General features: G+C 42.4%; 1 protein-coding gene and 1 pseudogene across 6 annotated transcripts in view; one reads left to right on the top strand and one right to left on the bottom strand.

Annotated features, from left to right (window-relative positions):
- Usp29 (ubiquitin specific peptidase 29) overlaps positions 1 to 15,001 on the top strand; it is a 223,445-nt gene extending 208,444 nt beyond the window's left edge. For 5 of the 6 annotated variants that reach the window (XM_087568097.1, XM_087568067.1, XM_087568087.1 and 2 more), the window contains exons 7-9: positions 93 to 158; positions 8,248 to 8,448; positions 8,948 to 15,001. In XM_087568097.1, the coding sequence (XP_087424223.1) occupies positions 8,977 to 11,595 (2,619 nt within the window). In that variant the 5' untranslated portion in view covers positions 93 to 158; positions 8,248 to 8,448; positions 8,948 to 8,976 and the 3' untranslated portion in view covers positions 11,596 to 15,001. The remainder of the gene's footprint in view (positions 1 to 92; positions 159 to 8,247; positions 8,449 to 8,947) is intronic. The other variant, NM_001108465.1, reaches the window with a different exon arrangement.
- On the bottom strand, positions 18,864 to 19,787 carry Zim3 (zinc finger imprinted 3; annotated as a pseudogene).

Here is a 22,859-nt window from a genome sequence, read left to right as displayed (position 1 = left end):
CTAGGAGAGGATGACATCAAGAAGTGGGTGTGGCTTTTTTTTTTTTTTAAGGACAGTTTAAATTAAACTACATTTTGTGCTTGACCTTTTAGTTAACAGCCTGCAGCAGGACCGTGACCAGCCCTCTACAGCTGTGATATTCCTGAGTAGAAACCTGGGTGAGTAAAGTGTTTCATTCAGCTACTAAATGTATATACAGGATACCAGAAGGCCCGATGGGAGCAAGTTCTCTGGGGTGAGGTGTAGGGGGGTGGGGTGAGGGGAGAGGGGAGGCAAAAGCTGGAGGATCTCTGAGTTTGAGGCCAGTCTGGTCTTCACAATGAGAACAGCCAGGGCATTTACAAAGAATAATCTTGTCGCAAAAAACAAACATAAAGAAATGGTCGAACAAAATAAAAGGGTTGAGGGAGGCTGCCATGAAGTTGGCTTCTCTTGTAGACTTCTGACCCACAATACTCTAAGCTTTAAGTCTTTGACTTGGTTCCCAGCACCTCACAAACTGAGCATGATGGGACATTCCTGTAACCCCAGCACCCCAAAGATGGTAGATCAAGAAGATCAGGAGTTTGGGGCTATCCTCAGCTACATAGTGAATCTAAGGCTATGCTGGGCTGTATGAAATCGTGTCCCAAAACACATGCTTTTTGTTTTTGTTGTTGTTGTTGTTGTTGTTTTTAGTGTATATTTGTAGAAAGTAATGGGGTTCGTTATGACATTTCATAGATGTACATAAACGAACTCCATAATTTTTGCCCAATTTATTTTTTGATTTGAGAATCTCATATGTATGTATATAACATAGTTCAATCAAATCCAACCTGATTTCCCTCTCCTCCAGTCCCTCCCCTGTCCTTCCCACTACTTTTCTCTCCCAACTTCATGTGCTTTTTTAAAAAAAAAGCCTGGGGCTGGAGCAATGGCTCCAGCAGTTAAGAGCACTGACTGCCCTTCCAGAGGTCCTGAGTTCAAGTCCCAGCAACCACATGGTGGCTCACAACCATCTGTAACAGGCCTCTTCTGGTGTGTCTGAAGAAAGTGACAGTGAACTCGCACACAGAAAATAAATAAATCTTAAAAAACAAAACAAACTTTTATCCATATTCACTGTCTCAAATAAGGTCTTCCCTGTCCCTTAGGGGCTTTCTTCTACGTCAAAGCCCCCTTTTAAAAGATGTTAACTCTGTCTATGAAAGAGAATATGAAATACTAGTCATTTGGAATCTGGCTGGGTTTGCTTAAAATGGTTTCCGTTCCGGATTTTCCTGCTAAAGTAATTTTGTTCTCTTTGGCTGGATCAAACTATGCTGTGTCCATAGACATTCATATTCATTTATCTCTACACCTGCTTTAGTTTTCTGTCCACTCGTAGCCGGGCATCTAGGCTGATCCCACAAGCTGGTTTTCTACAGGTCTGGGAAGATCGTAGGTGTTCAGGCCCAGTGTTGATCCCGGACCCTGATTCCTTCAGATAAACACCCAGGCCTCGGCGGTCCTATACCTTCACTCTCTTCTCAGGTCACACTGTGGCTCTGTTTTAAGTTTACTTTTTAATGTTTATTACATTTTATTTAAGTTAAGATTATTTTCATTTTCTCTTATTTTATCTATTTACCTATTGGTTTTGTTGTTGTTTACATTGTGTGTGTGTGTGTGTGTGTGTGTGTGTGTGTGTGTTTGGTTTGGTTTGGTTTTTGAGACAGGATTTCTCTGTGTAGCCCTAGCTGTCCTGTAACTTGCTCTGTAGCCCAGGCTAGCCTCACTCAGAGATCCTCCTGCTTTTGCTTCTGGAGTGCTGGGATATAAGGGCTTGAGACTGTATGACTAGCTACCTCTGTGCTTCTGATTGGTATTTTCCTGCTGACTACACATGTTAAACACTTTTCATGTATTTAATAGTAACTTGTGTTTCTTTTTGTAACTGTTGAATGCGTTTGTTTGCCCACCGAGTGATTGGATACTCTGTTCTGTTTTGGGTTTGGTTGTTGGTTGTTTTTAAGGTCTTTATGTAGGCTGGATGTTGTTGCTCTTGTCGGGAATGGCTGGCAATCGCCTCACATTCCATTTGTTTCTTCTATCTGATCATTGTTCTTTCTGCTCTTTAGAAGCTTTTGAATTTGAAGCAATTCTTAAGTGGGTTCTTAGAGTTGTATCCTGAGTCATTAGCACTATATTCTCAATGTTTTGGAGGTATAATCAGGGTCCCGTGTATGTACTCCAGCTCCTGACTATGTAGGCGAGGATAGCCTTAATTTAAATTCTGTCGCTCCTGCCTCCACTTCCTAAGAACTGAAATGACTGCTGTGTACCACTAAGCCCTATTTATCAGGTTCTGGGGATCAAACCAAGGGCCTTGTGCAAAGAAGCACCCTGCTGACTGAACCCAGAGCTGCTGAGGTGTTTGTTTTTGAAACTGGGTTTCACTGTGTAGCCTTAGCTGGCCTGGAATTTGTTTATAAATATCTGCGTCCATCTGCCTATGCAGTATCAACATTAAGGACATAAGCCACCATGCTAAACCTAAGAATTCTTCCTTCCTCCCTTCCTCCCTTTCCCCTCCCCCTCCCTTTCATCTTTCTTCCTTCCTTCCTTTCCTTCTTTCTTTCTTTCTTTTTTTTTTTTGTTCTTGTTGTTATTTTTTGTTTCTTTGTTTGTTTCTTTGGTTTTTGGTTTTTGAGACATGGCAGTGTTTCTCTGTGTAACAACACTGACTGTCCTGAAATTTGATTTGTAGATCAGGCTAGCATTCAGCCTTGAATTCACAGAGATCCTGCTGCCTCTGCCACCTGAGTGCTGGAATTAAAAGAATACACCACCACACCAGGCTTGAGGGATTGATTTATTTTCTCCTTCCTTCCTTCCTTCCTTCCTTCCTTCCTTCCTTCCTTCCTTCCTTCCTTTATTTCTTTTCTTGTTAAGACAAGGGTTCTCTATGTAGCCTTGGCTGTCCAGTAACTCACTCTCAGGTCTACCCTCTCCCTCACCCCAACCTGTGACCACCCCCAAAGACAGAAAAGAAAAAACCAACGCCCTCCAAAAAATAAAAAAAAAAAACCAACCAACCAAACAAACAAACAAAAACCAAAGACAAGTCCAATTTGTGTTGCCCTTATACTCAATGGAGCATGGTCAAACTTCCCCTGCCAGAACTACTTTTCCGGATCACCATCGCAGTTTTTAAGAGTTGTTTAATGGCTTCCTGTCTAGACTGTTTCTCTGGGGTTGGGGATAAGTTTTCACAGAATCCTGTTCTGTCTCTCAATTTCAACCGTGAGTCTGCTGTCAGCAATACCACTGCAAAAGCAAAAGGCTTTTTAAAAATCTACTCCTGGCTGGCCTTGAATTCACATTAGAGACCAGGCTGGCCTTGAACTCAACAGATTTCACCTGCCTCCTCCTTTCACCCACCTGGTTTTGAATTTTTGCTTCTCGTGCTTCAGCCTCCTTGGCCTGCATCATGCACTACTATGTCCAGATATATTTTTGTTCTCTTGACTTTGAAATTTATTTTAATTTTATTAAGCTTTTGTTTTTATTTTATGTGTGTAGGTGTTTTGTCTTTAGGATTCTGTGTTTGCCCTGCTTGATTTCAGTTCTTCTTTGACAATTCCTCGCTATCAGCCACTTCACTTTGTAATTTGGAATGTTTACTGCATGTTATAAATATGTAACTTTGGTTTTTGAATACGTTTCTCTGTGTAGCCCTGGCTGTCCTGGAACTCACTTTGTTAACTAGGCTGCCCTCAACTCAGATTCCTCTGCCTCTACCTGAGTGCTGGGAATAAAGGCATACACCACCACAGCTGGCAGAAAAACGCAATGTTTTATTTATTTTTTAAAGTTTTATGTACAGTCATGCTTTGCCTGCATGTATATATGAGGGTGCTGGGTCCTCTGGAACAGGAGTTACAGACAGTTGTGAGCTTCTATATGGGGGCTGGGAACTGAACCCATGTCCTCAGAAAAAAACAGTCAGCGCTCTCAACCACAGAGCCATCTCTCCAGCCTAGAAAAATGTAACTTTTAACAGGAACTGCCGATTAAGTCTCAGACTCCCTTAAGTCTCAGTGTCTGACACGGACTTTGGACTTAAATTTATTTAGTGTGTGTGTGTGTGTGTGTGTGTGTGTGTGTGTGTGTCTACACATGGGTGTTGCAAATCAGAGGACAACGTTCAGGAGTTGGTTCTCTAGCTTGGGCTCTTAGACAATTGGTAAAGGCTACAAGGACTTTTGAAATTAAACTGAATGCATGTTGTGTTGTTAGGTGTCTATGAACATATGGAGACAAAGGGAAGGGAAATTATGGCTTTAAAGTGATACGTTTGGGTGTCCGAGTTGACGAGAGATGGGGTTGGGATGTTTACTATTTCAAACTCTAGGATCAACTGGAAGGCAAGTCTGGCATTCATGAGGAACTACCTATAAAAATTATCCTCTGGATAAGCCCATGATGCTCTACCACAGCTACCACAGCTACCTTCATTATGATTGGCACCATCCTATGAACAGTGTTCTGCACTGAAGGAAAAGAAGATGTATTTACTATTCATTATTTTTTCTGTCTTAGAATGTGTTGTGGGAAAGCGCTTGCCTGCTCAAGTCTGTTTGGGGTTCTAAATGCCTCCTAAGCTTGAACGGGAGTATCTGTCCTTAGGTTTGAGGGTCAGCCCACACTACATAACAAAAGGAGAAAAAGGAAAGATGAAATTAAAGATACTGGAGGATTCGGCATGCAAATAGTTGCCTGTAATCCCAGCACTAAGAAGGCAGACATAGGAGGACTGGCTACAGTTCAAGGTCAGGTCAGTCTGGTGAGTTCTTGGCCAGCCAGGGATGCATACCAAGATGCTGCCTCAGTAAGATAGAGAAGCAAGGAGCAAGTATGATAGGAGTGAGAGATAAAGGTTGTGGTTCATTCATGCCTTTAATTCTACACTCAGGCAGGCAGATCTGAGTTTGAGGCCAGCCTCAAAGTAGAGTGTTAGGACAGCAAGAGCTGCACAGATGAACCCTGTCTTGAAAAACAAAAACAAACAAATATATATACATATATGATACATATATGTATATATTACATATATGTATTATTATACACATTTATACATATATTATGTGATATATGTATATAGCTATGTGTTATATGTATATATTATATATTATATGTGTATATAATATTGTATATGTATATATTATATATTATATGTGTATATAATATTGTATATATGTATTACATATATAGACATGTATATGTCTACACACACACACACACACACACACATATATTACATATATATATTAAATAGAAGAAGCTTATGACAGAGCGGGACCATGAACTTTGAGGAATAAGAATGTGGTTGGTGATAGGGCATGCACTGGGAGGCAGAGCCACATAGGCCAGCCTGGTTTACGAGCAAGTTCCAGGATAGCCAGGGCTACACGGAAAAACCTGTCTCAAAAAAACAAACCAGAGTAAAACAGAACATCTAAGCATCTTTGAGAGTTTGGAGGGCATGGAATGGCATCTCCTATGAGAGAGCCATTTTACCTTTTACATGTCAGAAGGGAGATGTTAGGCTGAGTCTTCTAAGAAGTATACGCCTTTGAGTCCCAATAATTCTGTATTTGATTACATCCACTGTGGGTTTTATTTGTTTATTTGTTTGTTTGTTTTTGTTTTGAGGTCTCATGGTACATAGCTCTCTTTAAGTTTTTACAGGGGACTGACTCTGCCGCAGGAACCTTTAATCCTAGCACGTGTGGTGCAGAGGCAGGCAGATCTCGGAGTTTTAGTCTTAGCACTTGGGAGGCAGAAGCAGGTGGACCTCTGAGTTGGAGGCCAACCTGGTCTACAGAGTGAGGTCCAAGATGGCCAAGGCTACACAGAGAAACCCTGTTTCGAAAACCAAAAGACATAAAACATAAAACAACAAAAAAGAGTAACTCCATTCCTGTCAGGATAGTTGTGCTATTGTAAGTCTGCGTCCAAGTCACTTCCTGCCACCCTTGTCCACAGCATTTTTGGAGGTGGTCTCCTTCTTAGCCTGTGGAGGGGTGGCCCATTGGACATTCACTGGCGATAGCAGAGATGCTCTGGTCCCTTCTGAGGCCTTTCGTTTGTATACTATGCTAGTCTTTAAGACTGGGCATGGCGTGCACTCTGGAGGCGGAGGCAGGAGAATTTCTTTTCTTTTTTTTAAGTTTTATTTATTTATTGTATTATGTGAGTACACTGTCACTGTCTTCAGACACACCAGAAGAGGGCATCAGATCCCATTACAGATGGTTGGGAGCCAACATGTGGTTGCTGGGAACTGAACTCAGGACCTTGGCAAGAGCAATCATAGCTCTTAACCATTGAGCCATCTCTCCAGCCCCAGCAGGAGGAGTTCTATGTATTTGCAGCCACCTTGGTCTATATAGTAAGTTCCAGAACAGTCAGAGCTACACAGTGAAACCATGTATCAGAAAACAACAACAACAAAACAAAAACAAAAACAAAAAAAAAACAAAACCCAAAGCAAAGCCAACCCTAACTACTTTTTATCAGTTATATACTTTTATGTCAGTTGTTACAGCTTAAGGATTTCCCTCTGCTATTTGCTTGATCTCTCGGAGGATAATTTGTACCCTAATGTGTTCCTTTAGAGTTCTATTTGAGAGTCTTTAGTATCCCTTATGAATTCTAAGTTCAGAGGCTGAAGATATGGCTCAACTGTTAAGGTCCCAGCACCTAAATGGTGGCTCACAACCCTCTGTGACTACAGTTCCACTGGATCTGCTGCTGTCTTCTGATATCTATGGGCACTGCATGCGTGTGGTGGCACAGATGATATAAGTGGGCAAAACATCCATACACTATGCAATAAGAAATAGTAATAATTTTGAAGTAGAGTCTATTCTGTAGCCTTCCTGGGACTGGCTATGTAGACCAGGTTAGCCTCCAAGTCACATATCCTTCTTCCTATCCTGTACTGGGATTATAACAGCCAGCCTACAAATAAATAAGTCTTTTTTTAAAATTAAAGTTTAGTATTTCAAGGGTTTTTTCCACATTTTTTATTAGATTTTTTAATTTACATTTTTCCCCTTTCCCCTACTCAACCACTCACCCCTTCCCGCCTCCCCACCCTGTCATTCCCCTATACTGGGGGGGGTTCCAGCCTTGGCAGGACCAAGGGCTTCTTCTCCCTTTGGTGCCCAATAAGGCCATCCTCTGCTACATATGCAGCTGGAGCCATGGGTCTGTCCATGTGTAGTCTGTGGATGGTGGTTTAGTGTCTGGGAGCTCCAGTTGGTTGGTATTGTTGTTCTTGTGGTTTTTCTAGTTTTCACCTGGTATTGAACAGTCCTCCATACCCCTTCTTGCAAACACATCTCCGTGTTTTATTTCAGATTCCTGGGGATACAGGAGACTTCTGTCTGGATGTGTCTGTTCCCCTAGATTTTGTTTGGTTTTGTGCAATTTTTGTGTTTTTGTTTGTTTGTTTGTTTTTTACGCCAATCCTTTTGTTTTTGAGTCAGGGTCTTCTATGCAGACCTGGCTGCCCTGGAACTCTATGTCAACCAGTCTGGCCTCAAACACACAGAGAGGGGCTTGACTACCTCCCAAGTGCTAGGACTCTGGGTAACTTACCTGTGCAGTTTTTTTTAATTATATTTATTTGTTTGTATATGCTGTATTCTTACACATTATAGCATGAGTGTGTAGGTGACAGAACAGTCTGCAGGAGTCAGTCTCTCATTCCACCTGTGGGTGTCAGGGATCAAACTCAGGTTGTCAGGCTTGGCAGCAAGCCCCTTACTCACCCGACCATCTTGCCAGCTGTGTTTAGCTTTTGACACCAGTCTAATGTATGATGTAGCCTTGGTTAGCCTCAGACTGACTCCCTTCCCTCCTTCTCTGATCTCTTCTTTCCTTCCCCACTGTGGTCTCATATCACATGCACGCACACAGTCTCATCACACACCCTATTCTTGCCTCACATCTGTCCATCTCTTGGTTTAGCATCTTAAGTGGTGGAATTATAGAGATACACGAGATACACTGACAAAGCTCGTGTGTGTGTGTGTGTGTGTGTGTGTGTGTGTGTGTGTGTGTGTGTGTGTATGATTCTCAGGGTTGAATGAGTGTGGGCCCTTTTGCATGCTGAAGGCCTTAACTGTGAGCTTTATCTTCAGTCCTCTCATATACGTGCTCTCTCTTTTTTTTTTTAACACTCTTTGATTATTACCATTGTAACCACTTCAGGACTTGGGTCTGCATCTGGAATCTGCAATCAGAAAGGCCAGCACCGGAGGTGACGAGGACTCAACCTCATATTGCCACAACTGTCTCATTGGCATAAGAGACTAGAGGTTGACCAGGACTTCCACCGTCTCCGGCACAACAGTGAAGACAGCAGAGGCACCAGAGCCCAACATCACAGCATTTTACCTAATTTTACTTCCGGTACTTAGTGTTTCATTTCTATTTTTATGATAAAGCACGCTGACCAACAAGTAAGCACACAAACAAACTTAGGGGAGAAAGATCTACTTTAGTCTACAGTCACACAGTCCATCACTTTGGGGAAGTCATGGTGTAGGGAGCTTGAAACAGCTGGACATGTGACAGCCACAGCTAATACATAGCAGAGAGTGAATGCACACATACAAGCTTGATGCTCAGTGATCTGTCTCTACTCTTAAGTAGTTTGGTACACTAGACCAGGGAGTAGTGCCACACCCTTTCAAGTTGGGTCTTTTCACAGTAATTAAACAATCCCCCTGGGCCAACCTAACCTAGATTAAAAACACATTGAGACTCTATTTCCAGGTGATCATTAAAGAAAAGACTAGAAGCTAATTGTGGTCAGTTAAGAGTTTAACCAAAAACCCCAAAACATTACAATAGATACATTTTGAGTTACAGTGTTTGTGTGTGTTGTGTTTTTGTGTTTTGTTTTTAGATCGTACATGTTTTATTTGTGAAGAAAGAATGGCTCACCTAAAGATACATGGTTTGGTCCAGATCCGCAGCACAAACAGGAGCAAGCACACCAGGGCATCTCAGTGGAAAGAAGCAGTCATCGAAATAGTAGAAAGAAAACAGAAAGTTAATCTGGTGGTTTCTTTTAAGTTGGAGGAGAGGAGAAGGGTTTTTCAGCTGGGTGATAACGTTACAGGTGTAGTGGTTAGTGGCGAGCTGGGACTGTATCATCTGGATTTAACTTTGAGAGATGACACGTCCTTACTCATTGACAAGTTATCCTCCGCAGATGTTGAGCATTTGAAGTCATTCCTGGATTCGTCCACTCCATGTGAATCCCAGCAACCCATGGAGTCCATGAGTAATCAGGATACTCTTGAAATCAGCGACCCATTTTTCAGGGAGAACCAAGACGTAGTCTGTGTTTCCCTGAATACTGCCCTAGAGAGTGGGACACTGCTCTCCCGGAAGATGCCACTCTGTATGTCAAACACCACGGGCAGTCATACTGAAAAAAAGAGAGGAGAAAAACAAGGCAGAAAAAGGAAGACAGAACCATCACCATCCACTGTAGAAGTGACCACCAAGGATATTCTCAAAGAAAATAATCCTGAACAAAAAAAGAAATCCAGGCGGTATTACTCCAGGAATAGAGGAGGCAAAGCCGAGAAAGCTGTGGCTTTAAGGGAACAAGAAAAGCGCAACAATTGGAAGCTTGAACCTGCTTTCAGTTCCAAAGTCTATGGAAAGTCTACCCTAGACGGCACTGTTCTCCCAATCGCGACGTGCTCTGATGACAGAGATTTATCGATATTTGGCCTGGAGATCATAACACATAACGGAATCCAGCCTCCTCCAGACAATTACCTGAAGCAGCTAAAGCGTGAAGGCTTCCCCAATTTGGGAAATACTTGCTACATGAATTCCATCTTACAATCTGTCTTTGGAATTCCAACCTTTGCAAAGGACTTACTCACTCAAGGTATCCCATGGGAGAAAGTTTCCTACGATGACCTTATCATGCCCTTAAGCCAGCTTCTTGTCTTGAAAGACATTCGAGATATAGAGATCAAGGGCGAGTTACTCACCAGTGTGAAGAAGTCCATCTCCACAGTTGCAGACACATTCTCGGGCAACGAACAGAATGATGCCCATGAGTTTTTAAGTCTGTGTTTAGACCAGCTGAAACTGAACATGGAAAAAGTAAATGCCATGTGGGACACTGAGAGGAAAAATGAACCAACGTGTGCTGGAGCCAAAAGGTTTGTTTGTCCCGTTGGTGCTAATTTTGAATTTGAGCTGCATAGCTCCATCATCTGTGAAGGCTGTGGGGAGGCTACTCTCAAGACCGAAGTGAGCAATTACCTCTCCATCGACCTGCACCACGGGACAAAAACACACCCTCTCTCAATTCAAAAGTCTTTTGATCTGTTCTTCACACCAGAAAAAATTGAGCATAACTGCGAGAAATGCAAGAACAAGAATTCTGTTCTCAAGTACACATTGAGGAGACTCCCCAGGGTCCTCATTGTTCATCTGAAACGCTACCAAGTTACCACTGACTTGTTGCCAGTGAAGAGTGAGCAGCCAGTTGAGATTTCTCAGTATTTGAATATATCTTCCCATTGCCATGAAAACAGGAAGTTACCATTTCCCTTGATCAATACACCCCCTAAGGGAGACTATGATATCCCAAATGTCTCTCCAGGGCTGATGCCTGAGATCTTTAGCCAGTCAATGTCGTCTAAGAAGGTGATTTCTGAATCCAGTGACCCCCTGGTTCTACAGGTTGGATCCAGCGTGGATGCCGAAATACAAAGCTTCCAGATAATGTATGAGGATGAAAGTGAAGAAGAGCAGCAGAGAGGCCTGGAAAGTGGTTCTATGCTGGACCCAGAACTATTGAAGACAGAAAACAGGGTATTCAGACAGAAGATATCTCCAGCACCTGACTCAATGATGGGTGACGGATACAGCTTCCTTCCTATGCTCTGTGAGCCTATGAGCATCCAAGACCCAGGTCTTGCAGAGATGGGTCTTCAAGAGGTTCCAGAGAATCCAGAATTTAAGTACTATGGAAAGCCAGATGGCCGTACTAACAGTGAGCTGTCAAAACTCCACCAGAATCATGGGGGTCGAATCAAGGGTTCGTATCTACCGGCATCATTTGCAAATATGAGAAGTTCTCTGGAAGACCCAGAGAAGGACCTGAGCAGGTCTTCAGAATTTGAGGAAGATGATCCGCATTCCTTTGCATTGGGTTCTGATGAATCAAAGGATGAGGAGATGGGAGACAATCTTCATAATTACAGGCTCGTCAGTGTTGTCAGCCATTTTGGGAGCTCCCCAAATTCAGGCCATTACGTAAGTGATGTGTATGACTTCCAAAGGCAAGCCTGGCTCCTTTACAGTGATGTCCAAGTGTTCGAGAATCCAGATCCCTCCAGTCAGGAGAATAGGCTTCACACTGGATACATTTTCTTTTACATGCATAATGAGATTTTTGAGGAACTGTTGAAAAAAGCATCGGAGTGCAAGGTCCTTAGCACATCTAAAGAAGAAAAGAGGGACATAGATTATTTCTCAACACTGCTTAATGGCCTTACATATATCCTAGAAGAGTTCTAAATCTTGCCCATAACGAAGAAGAGTCACATAACTCAAGATGAAAACTCGGCCAAAAACAAAAAATGAACGGACATACTAAAACAGAAACCCAGGCCTTGCTATCGCAGGCTATGCACCATTCTTTCCTACAAGGCTAAATGGTGCTTTTCTTGTTTTGTGGTGGTTTTAATTTCTTCACAGACGTTAATAAAACTCATCATTTTGAGACTACCATTTGTTAACTATGATAATAGGGAATCTGGAGAGAAGGTACAGTAGTTGAGAGTGCAGACTACTCTGAGAGAGGACCCAAGCTTGATTTCCCAATACCTATGTTAGGTGTGACTGGCGTGTCCTTGGAGGCAGGAGGCATGAGATAGCCTAGAATGGGAATACAAGTGATAGTAAGCTGCCTGACTTGGGTGCTGGGAACTGAACTTAGGTTTTCTGCAAGAGCAGTTTCCACTTTTAAACACTAAGCCATCTCTTGGCTTTCATTCTAATTTTAGTGTGTGTGTGTGTGTGTGTGTGTGTGTGTGTGTGTGTGCGCGTGCTATCCATAAGAGCAAAGCATGATGCTTTTAAAATGTTGTTCTGAACCAGTACAACACAGCAAGGAGCTAATTATAAGTTCTAATGCTGGGGTTCAACGTCAGAAACAATACCAGTAGTTACTTAAGAGTTTGAGAAATATTTATTTAGTGTGTGGAGTGTCTTATTGAATTTTAGTGTATATAAATCACTCATGTCATCCAGAGCCTCCTCATTGGTTTTATCCCAAATTCATATGTGCTGTTCTTTTGTCAGTTTATTAAAACCATTGTTTTCCATGTGTGTTTGTGATTCATCCATGAGATTATATAGCTGCCCACCACCTGGTTTTGTGCTTCTCAGAATTACAGGGTACATTAAAGTTACACAGGAAATGAAATAGGTAGCATTTGCAAATTGCAAGGCACTCTAAGGACTCAGTGGGGAAAAACACCTGCCTTCAAGCCCTGTGACCTAACTCCAATGAGTTGTCCTCTGACCTCTAGGGAAGCTATCAGATGAACACCCATGAATAAATGAATGAATAAAATCTAACTTTCTAAAGGTTTACCCATTATGTGTATAGTGTTCTGCCTACCTGTAGGCCTACACATCAGAAGAGAGCACTAGATCTCATTATAGATGGTTGTGAGCCTCAATGTGGTTGCTGGGAATTGAATTTGGGGCTCGTAGAACAGCCAGTGCTCTTAACTGCTGAACCATCTCTCTAGCCCCTAAAATTTAATCTTTTGAGATGTTACTATGTAGCTCTGGCTGTCTTGGAACTCTATGTAGATCAGGCTATCCCTAAACTCAAGAAATTTTCCCTGGCCCTGCCTCTTGGGTGCTGGTATTGAAGGTTTGCACCCCCATGCCTAACCCAATGAAAATTTTAAAGCACTTTAAAGTGCCAAATATATTTGTTAGATTTAAATCATGGTTGACATGAGAAATGGGTGGTTCAAGGTAGAGGACAAGGGCTAGATCATCTTGCAGGTGAGAGCTTCATTAGAAAATAGTAATACCACAAACAGTATGGAGGGGTTCTAAAGAGAACCTTCAACTCAAGACAAGGCAAGGTTCCCCTGAGTTTCCAAAGGAAGGAAGAAGCCTCGTGCCATGAGGCAGTTAAATAGTAGTGCATGCTTTCTACTGATTCTGCAAGGGGAAGTACAACAAGCTGTCTACACTGTGTAACCTGATCTGAGACACCAACACCACATCTAACAGTGTTTCAAACATGAAAAAATAGTACAGAGGCACTTTCAAGGGCCTAGGGAGATAGTTCAGTAGGTAAGAGTCATGTGCAAGCATGGGGACTTGAGTTCAAATCCCCAGCACCCTGGTGATGGCCATGCATGTATGCCTGTGACTCTAGCACCAGACAGCAAAGGCAGATTCTAGAGCTCACTAGCCAACCAGCAGCCAAAATGGTAAGAGTATGGCACAGTGAGATTGTATTTAAAAAACAAAAATAGGAAGTGGGAGAAGAAAGCACTGAGTGTCCTCTGGCCTTCACATGTGCATGCATGCACCCATGTGCAAACATTACACAAGTGTTATTTTCCAAATTCCTCTTTGGGCCTGGAGACATGGTTAAGATTACTTTCTACTCTTTCAGAGACCCCAGGTTCGATTCCCAGTATTCGCATGGGGTCACACCATCTGTAACTTCAGTTCCAGAGGATCAAATGGCCTCTTCTGTCTTTGTAGTGTACAGACAAAACACCTATATGTATTAAAACATTGCTTAATTCTACCTTCAAAGGGGTACCATATATTCATAGCCCGTGGCTAATCGTGAAAAGCTTATAAAATTCACAGTGCTAATATACTATATAAGAGCATGTACAAACGTTTAGAAGATTTTTGAGGTTATAAGAAAAATACTAGCTGGAGAGATGCTCAGCTTTTAAGAGCACTGCTGCTCCTCCAGATGGACCCAGGTTCAGTTCCCAGCACCCACATGGCAACTCATGACTCTGCAACTCCAGTTACAAAGGGATCTGATACCCTCACACAGACATACATGCAAACAAAACACCAGTGCACACAACATTAATGTCAATTATAAAAAAAACCATCTACCATCTAATTTGGGTTGATTAGACTGCTGAGCAGTTAAGAACACCGTGTGCTTTTTCAGAGGTCCTGAGTTCAATGCCCACCTACCATATGGTGGCTCAGGACCATCTATAAAGGGATCTGATGCCCTCTTCTCTTATGAAGGTATGCATGCAGACAACATTCCTACATTAAATTCATTAAATAAATACTAAAAGCCTGGTAATTTATAAAATATGGGGCAAAATTAAGTGAGGGTGATTTGGGGAAAAGATTAGTCTAGAACAGCAGTTCTCAGCCTGTAGGTTGCCATTCCTTTGGGGTGGTGGTGGTCAAAGGACCTTTTTGCAGGAGATTGCCTATCAGATAGGCAGTATGTTGGGAGCAGGCAAAAGAAACCCACCCTAAATACATCCGCTTCATTTTTCAGACTCCATTTAATCATGGGGAGAGACTAAGTTCAAGCTCCCTAGCCCTAGGGGAGCTGGGGACTTCCTAATAGCTGAATAGCTTCTATTGTAAGGAAACAGTTGTCTGAGTCCAAACAACTCAAGAACAACTCCATCTTGTTGGCAGGGTCATTACTAAGTTCATGTTCCCGGGTCCAGGAACCTACTCCTAACCTGTTTGGTGAAAACTCCCTTGCTCAACCCCTTGTGTCAAAATATGGTAGAGCAGTGCTACAACCTACCCCGCTCCCCCTTGGTTTGTGGTCTTGTCCTTTAAATATGTTGTACAATTTCCCTTCAGGATGCAGTTCAGCTTCTGAGTCTGTTCTTTGGCTGTGATTGATCAGTAGTGGCTTAATTACAATAAATGTTTTTCATCTGCATTGATCTGGTGTTTGAGTCATTGAATTTGTGTCGTGTTTAAGCGTACTCCATAACACATCAGAAATTTACATTACAATACACAATAGCAAAATTACTTTTGAAATAGCAACAAAACAATTTTATGGTTGGGGGGGGGGGTCATCAAAGCATGACGACCTGCATTATCGCCACGACGTGAGCAACAACATTGAAGGGCTGCGGCATTAAGAAGATTGAGAACCATTGCTCTAGAACATGCCTACAATTCAAAAAATCATTTCTTTCTTTCTTTCTTTTTTTTTTTTTACCATTGAAAGGATTTTATTTAAAATGTCAGGGGATTGAGGACATAGCTCCTTTGGTAGAGTGCTTATCCAACATGGGGAAAGTTCTGGGTCGTATCCTCACCACCACATAAGCCATGTGCAACGGTGACATAGGCCTATAATCACTGCATTTAGGAGACGAAAGCAGGTACCAATGTTCAAGGTTTTATAGTGAGTTTGAGGCCAGTGAGGGATACATGACTCCATCTCAAAAAATGCGTTTGGAGTTCAGGGGATGGTTCAGCAGGTTAAGGTGCTTGCTGCCGAGGCTAATAATCTAAGTTTGATCCCAGGGATACTTATGAGGAAACCAGAGAACTGATTCCCACAAGTAGTCCTCCCTTCTGACCTCCATGTGCTACCCTCCAAATAAATAAAAATGTAATTCAAAGGAAAAAAATAAAAACAGGCTGGATGTAGTAGTAGTATACCCCTTCAATCTCAGCATTAAAAGGGCAGAGGCAGGTGGGTCTCTGAGTTCAAGGCCAGCCCGGTCTGCAGAGATCTAGGACAGGGCTACATAGAGAGAAACCCCCTCTATAATACATACATACATACATGCATACATGCATACATACATACATACATACATACATACATACAGATATATCACATACTTTTTTATATGTATGTATAGTTAAGCAAAGTGAATCTACACAATATAACTCATAAATTAACCATGGTTTTTAATAAACGTAGAGCCAACTACTGAACTGGAAATGGACATTACCTCCAGTTTCCAAGAATTTCTTGAGCACTCTGTTATGTCTAAACATTTATGTGTGTGTATGTGTATATATATATATATATATATATATATATATATATATATATATATATATATGTGATATATGTATATGTAGGCCAGAACTTGATGTTGGGTATCTTCACCCCTGCCTACCAACCTTAACTTTTTGGGAGACAAGAACTAGAACTACTTGAAGCAGCTAGACTGGTTGACCAGCAAACTACAGGGTCTTCCTGTCTCCCTTTCCCCGCTGCTGAGTCATAGGAACATGCCTCTACACCCAGCTTTTTATATGGGTCAGTTACATATATGAGACTATAACCCAGGCCCTCATACTTGGTTATAAGCACTTTTACCCTTCCCTAGTCTACTAAACACCTATTTAAACCATCTCCTAAGCTTGGCTGAATAGCAGGTGGACTAGCTTAGCCAGATGTTTTAGCTCATGCCTATGATCTCAGTTTTCAGGGGTCAGATTCCAGGCTAACCCAGGTTAATGTGAGACCCTCCTCTCTACCATCAGCCCTACAAAACACAATTCAAGATGTTATCTTCTGCCTACCTTACCTTCCAGAGTCCTGTGTGACCTTTGCTTTGCCAGGTAGATTCACTTATAGGAGACTTGGCAAATCAGAAGTGGCCAAAATTCTGCAACAGATTAGATTTAAAAACCAAAAGCAGGTACTGGAGAGATGGCTGAGGAGTTAAGAGCACTGGCTGCTCTTCCAGAGATTCTGAGTTCAATTCCCAGCAACCACAAGGTGGCTCACAACCATCTGTAATGGGATCTGATGTTCTCTTCTGGTGTGTCTGAAGACAGTGACACTGTACTCATATACATACATAAAATAAAATGTAAAAAACCAAGAAAAATGAAATCTGGAAACTAATTGGTTGGGGTTACCATTATAGATTGGTTTTCCTATTTCACCAGTTGAGATAAATTATTCACTCTTGAAAAATCAAGTGAGGTGGGGAAGTACAAGGACTTAAAAGTCAGAAGATGCTTACCCATTCCTTCCTTCCCAACCATTTAAATAAAAACAAGGTCTTCTATTTATTTCTGTCAGTGTCTTTGTGTATTGTGTGTGTATTCTGTTTGTGTGTAGATGCCTTCAAGGTTAGAAGAGAACATCAGATCACTTCAAGCCATTCAGCATAAGGGCTAGGGATCAAACCCAGGTCCTCTGGAAGAGGATACAATGGTCTTAACCACAGAGTCATTTGCTTAGCACCCCCACACCTTTTAAAATAGCTCTGTGTGTACCAGTTCATAGATGGAGGTTAGAAGACAACTTGTGGGAGTCAGTTCTTTGCTACCATGTGGGTCTCAGGCATCAAACTCAAGTTGCTGGTCCCCACTGAGCCATCTCACCATAGGATGACCTCGAACTCCTGATGCTCCTGTCTCCAGCTCTTAAGTTCTGAGATGATGGGCATGTGCTATCACTCCTAGCTTCCTCTTACAATGTTTCAGATTTCCAGTGGGTTAGTTTGAGGATGGAGCTTGTCATTAGAGTAAGTGAATCCCACATGTAAGGCCCCAAGTTCCATCCCCAGTATTGTGTGTTTTACACACACACACACACACACACACACACACACATACACACACACAGTGGCGGGGGGAGGGAAGGAGGGAGGGAGGGAAGGGAAGGAGGGAGGGGGGACAACAGCAACAAGTTCTAAATAAAATACACAACCAATCTGCTTAACATATTGTTAAGCAATATAATGTTACGTTTTCTGATGTGAACTATCAAAGAAATGGTACTACGGGTTATTAGTCACTAGAATAAAACTCCATGAAAACAAATAAAAACTTCACGAACGTTTTGGACACATATGGTTTGTTGGTATCTCTTCAGTCATGTGTGTCAAAAGGCACTGCATACATATTTGCTGAATATCAGACATGGTGTCATGTATCTGAAGCTCCAGATACTAAGGAGGCTGAGGCAAGAGGATCACCTGAGCCCAGAAGTTCAAATCCAGACTGGGCAGTATAAGATTCCATTTCAAAAACATCAAACCAGGGGCTGGAGAGATGGCCTAAGAGCTAATAGCATTGTCTGCTTTTCCAGAGGACTTGGGTTTAATTTCCTGCATCCACGCAGTCGTTCACGGATGGAGACCTGATACCTTCTGCTGCCTTCCACGTGCACCAGATACATATGTGGCACAGACATACATGCAGGTGAAAAACACACACACACACACAATACATAAAAATTTTAAAAAGGGGTTGGGGATTTAGCTCAGTGGTAGAGCGCTTGCCTAGCAAGCGCAAGGCCCTGGGTTTGGTCCCCAGATCTGGGGAAAAAAAAAAAAAAAAAGAAAAGAAAAAAATAAAAAAAAATTTTTTTTAAATAGAAAAAACAGGAGGCTGGAGAGATGGCTTGGCATTTAGGAGCACTTGCTGCTCTTTCAGAGGAATAAAGTCAATTCACACCACCTAATTCAGGCAGCTCACAACCCTTGTAACTTACCTGAGATCATCTCCTGGCTTCCCCAGGCACCTGCACACACATGGCATATATATATATATATATATATATATATATATATATATATATATATATATATATATATATATATATATATATATATATATATATATAGCATCTATGAATAAATGAGTTAAACTGATCCTCAAAAGGATAGTCACAGTCAGCTTAAGGACTCTGTGTTCTCTGTGATAGACTGCGACAGACAAAATGCGGCCATTTTGGACTTAATTTTGGAATGTGCGTTCCATGCTAGCCTATAACAGGACAATTTCCTGTAACTTTTGAAGTGCTCAAAGTCCCTATCAAGTGGGAATTCTTTTTTGGTGTCTGTCAAGATATGCCTTGTCAGCAAAGGTCTTTCCACACTCAGAGCATTTATAAGGTTTTAGCTCATAATGGAGCTTTTTATGAAAATCAAGGTATTCTTTCCGGCTGAATGATTTCTCACATTTGTTACACTCTCCACATTTGCGAGTTTTCTGAGGCACGTGGAGGTTAGACTTCAGAGTGAAGGCTTTCCCACATCTATTACAGTCATAGGATTTTTCCCCAGTGTGGGTTTTTTCATGTTGAGTAAGGTTTCTCTTCTGGACAAAAGCCCTGTCACAGAGGTGACACTTGTAAGCCTGCATGCCAGCATGGATTCCCTCATCATCGATGGCATTTCTGGGCAAAAGCCTTCTCACACAGCCCACATTTGTAAGGTTTCTCTCCTGTGTGTGTTCTCTGGTGTCCCACAAGGGCAGACTTGCAAATGAAAGACTTCATAGTCTTTGCACTGGGTGGCTTCGGTTCCTTGTGAGTGTTTTTAAGTTGGCTGAAGGTTGAGTTCTGTTTGAAGGACTTGCCACATACATTGCACTCATAGGCTCTCTCCTCCTCATGGATTTCCTTATGATTACTGTAACATGACACTCAGGCGAGGGCTTTCCCACAAGCTTCGCATTTATAGGTTTTCTCTTTAGTATGGGTTTTCTGATGTTGAACAAGATTGATCTCCTGCCTGTAGGCTTTTCCACATTCTTCACACTTGAAGACTTTTCTCTCTGGATGAGGTTTTTGACATTTATTCAGGTTCCACAGCATTTTGAATGCTTGTCCACACTTGGTGCATTTAAAGGATTTCTCCCTGTTATGGATCCTCATATGCCTCTGATTGCGTGACTTTCCACAGGCATTACATTCAAATTGCATTTCCACAGATTTGTATGAATTAGGGCCATAGTTTCTATATTCCTGAGAATTGTTTTTATACAGCACTTCCTATCAAAATGATGCCTCAAATGCCTTCCAGGCATACTGGACACCGAGAGCCCGATTCTTGAAGGAACATCATCGTTGCTTGGGAGAAACATTTTCTCACGTGTGGTGCCTTTTGGATCAGTGAACATTTCCTCGTGGCCTGATATAACTCCTCTTTTGAGACTCGTCTCCACACCCACGGGCATCCCAACCTGCCTTTCAACATCGTGAAATCCATTTTTTTTCTGAAATGGATTACAGAGAAATCTTTTGTGAGAAACTTTCCACCCTTGTGATTTGAAATGAATATGTTACAAATCACTAAGTGGAGCCATTCTGGTCTTAGGGAATTGGACTTGGTCTAGCTTCGGTGAGGGAGTGGCTGATCAGCTACGTGCCACCAAGCAGGTGGGCTAGCAGGGACAACTACCATTAGTACTAGTCAAGAGATTTTGACAGAGGCTAAACAGATGTTCTTTCTGTACGCGCATGAACATAATTAAAAATAAAATAAAACAAGACTGGAGAGATGGCTCAGCAGTTAATAATACTAACTAGAGGATCCCAGGTTGCCTTCAAGCATTTACTTCAAGTGGCTTACAATTGCCTATAAGCCCAGATCCAGGAGATCTGATGGCCCTCTTATAGTTTTCACAGGCACCCGAATATACATGCTGTGTGCGCACGTGCGCACACATGTGTGCATGCATGTGTGCACACACACACACACATTTCAGAAAAATTATCTTTAAATAAAAAACAATAGCAAAAGGGCTGTGGAGATGGCTGTGCACCTGTTAGGACCTGAGTCTGGATCTGCAGAACTCAAGTAAAAATAGACATGCTAGACACATGTCTGTAATGTCAGCCAAAGGCTCATGGACCAGCTAGTCTGCAGTATTAGATAGTGAACAAGAGACACTGTCTTAAGTAAGGCGGAAGGGTAAAATGAGGCGTGACTTCCAAGGTTGTCCTCTGACCTCCACCTGTTGTACCATGATGTGAACAAGCCTACAGTCACACACACGGATATACACATCAGGTTGACAGATGAACAGACAGACTGACACACAGACCAACACACACACACACACACACACACACACACACACACACACACACACACACAAGAACAGGGGGAAAACAGTAAAATGACAGCAAAACCAGCACCACAGTTCTCTCCTGCTTCATCCTAATCCGGCTCAAGCAAGATACCCCAACAGTGAAGAGCGTCCTGGAAGCCAATCTGCTCACCCTCGAGCAGGTGCTTGTGTATTTCAGACTTTAGGCAGTCATCCCTGTCACTCACAGAGGCCAAGTGGCTCTAGTTCTCCAACATCACATGCCTATACAGGGTAGCTCACAGTGATGTCCTCCAAGGTCACTCTCCCTTGGAACAGCAAAGTCCCCGTCTGTAGAAAGATGCCACTGCACCACAAGAAAACCCACAGAATCAACCAACCTGGGACTAGTGAGACTGAACTGACAACCACGGAGTCTACATGAGTCTGACCCAGGCCCTCTGAATATATGTTATGGTTTTATAGCTTGGTGTTCTTATGGGATGCCTAACAGTGGGGATGGGGCTGTCCCTGACTCTTTTGCCTGCTCTTGGGAGCCCTTTCCTCCTCTGAGTTGCCTCGTCCAGCCTTGATATGAGGGGAGGTGTCTAGTCTTGTTGCACCTTCTAATACCATGTTTGGTTAATATCCCTAGGAGGCCTGCCTTTTCTGATGGGAAACAGGAGGAGTGGATTTAGGGGAGGGAATGGGATGAGAGGAAGGAGGGTAAACTGTGGCTGGGATGTAATATATGGGACAAGAATGAATGAATGAGTGAATGAATGAATTAATGATAGAAATAATGAGCTAAAACTGAACACACACACACACACACACACACACACACACAGAGAGAGAGAGAGAGAGAGAGAGAGAGAGAGAGAGAGAGAGAGAGAGAGAGAGTCACTGAAGGCAGGTGTGGTAGCTAATGCCATAAACTCAGTACTCAGAAGGCTGAGGAGGGAGGGCTACTATAAGTACAAATATTAAGTTCTCGTACAGTCTGAGCTACAGTGTGAGACCCTGTCTTAAATGACGATAAAGCTGGGCTTGTGGTGCAGGCCTTTAATCCCAGGTGGAGGCAGATGGATCTCTGAGTTCGAGGCCAGCCTTGTCTACAGAGAGAATTCCAGGTCAGCCAGGGCTACACAGTGAAACCAGGGTGAGACTAAATGGCAACTAACGTGGAGCCCGTAGCTGGGAAGTAGAGACTGCAAAGTCGGGGTTAGAATAGATGAGTACCTGCCCTGTCATTGTGCTTAAAGGTTGTCGATAAATTTAGTATGCCCCTGTGTCAATTACTTGGGAGCTAGAACAGGACGAGAAAAAAAACTACTACCATTAAATTTATTTCCTACACAGTGTCTCATGTAGCCCATAATGGCACTGAACTTACTACATAGGCAAACATAGTCTTCACTACCTGTCCCTCCCATCTCTACCCATCAAGTGCTGGAAATACAAGTGCACATCGCCACTCCAGCTGATTTCCAAGGGCTCCTTTTGTGTATTTGTTTCTCAGATTTATTTCATTTTATGTGTGTGAATGCTTTGGCTGAATATATGCCCGGGCCCCACATGCTTGCCTGGTGTATGCAGAGGTTACAGTCAGATACTGAACTCCCTGGAACTGGAGTTACGGATGGTTGTGAGCCACCATGTGGGTTCTGGGAATTGAACCCAAGTCCTCTGCAAGAGCAACAAGTGCTCTTAATCTCTAAGCCATCTCTCCAACCCCACCTGATTTCAAGTTTTAATAAAACTTACCAGTGGGGCTGGGGATATAACTTGGCAGTAAAAAGCTATTTGCTAGACATTAAATTCAAGGTCCTGTAAAAAAAAATAAAAAATAAAATAAAAATCTCACCTGAAAATCATTCATTTTCTGTTCTTCTCAAGCCAAGATAACCCTGGGGAGCAAGATTTGCTTGGAACTGAAAAGAACCACAAAGATCAGAATTTCTTTGGAACATGCCATCCGATGTACATGG

This window comes from Rattus norvegicus, chromosome 1, assembly GCF_021556685.1.
Source record: "Rattus norvegicus strain SHRSP/BbbUtx chromosome 1, alternate assembly SHRSP_T2T, whole genome shotgun sequence".
NCBI classification, from domain to species: domain Eukaryota; kingdom Metazoa; phylum Chordata; class Mammalia; order Rodentia; family Muridae; genus Rattus; species Rattus norvegicus.
Note: the sequence above shows the minus strand (reverse complement) of the source record. Positions and strands in the feature narration are given on the sequence as shown.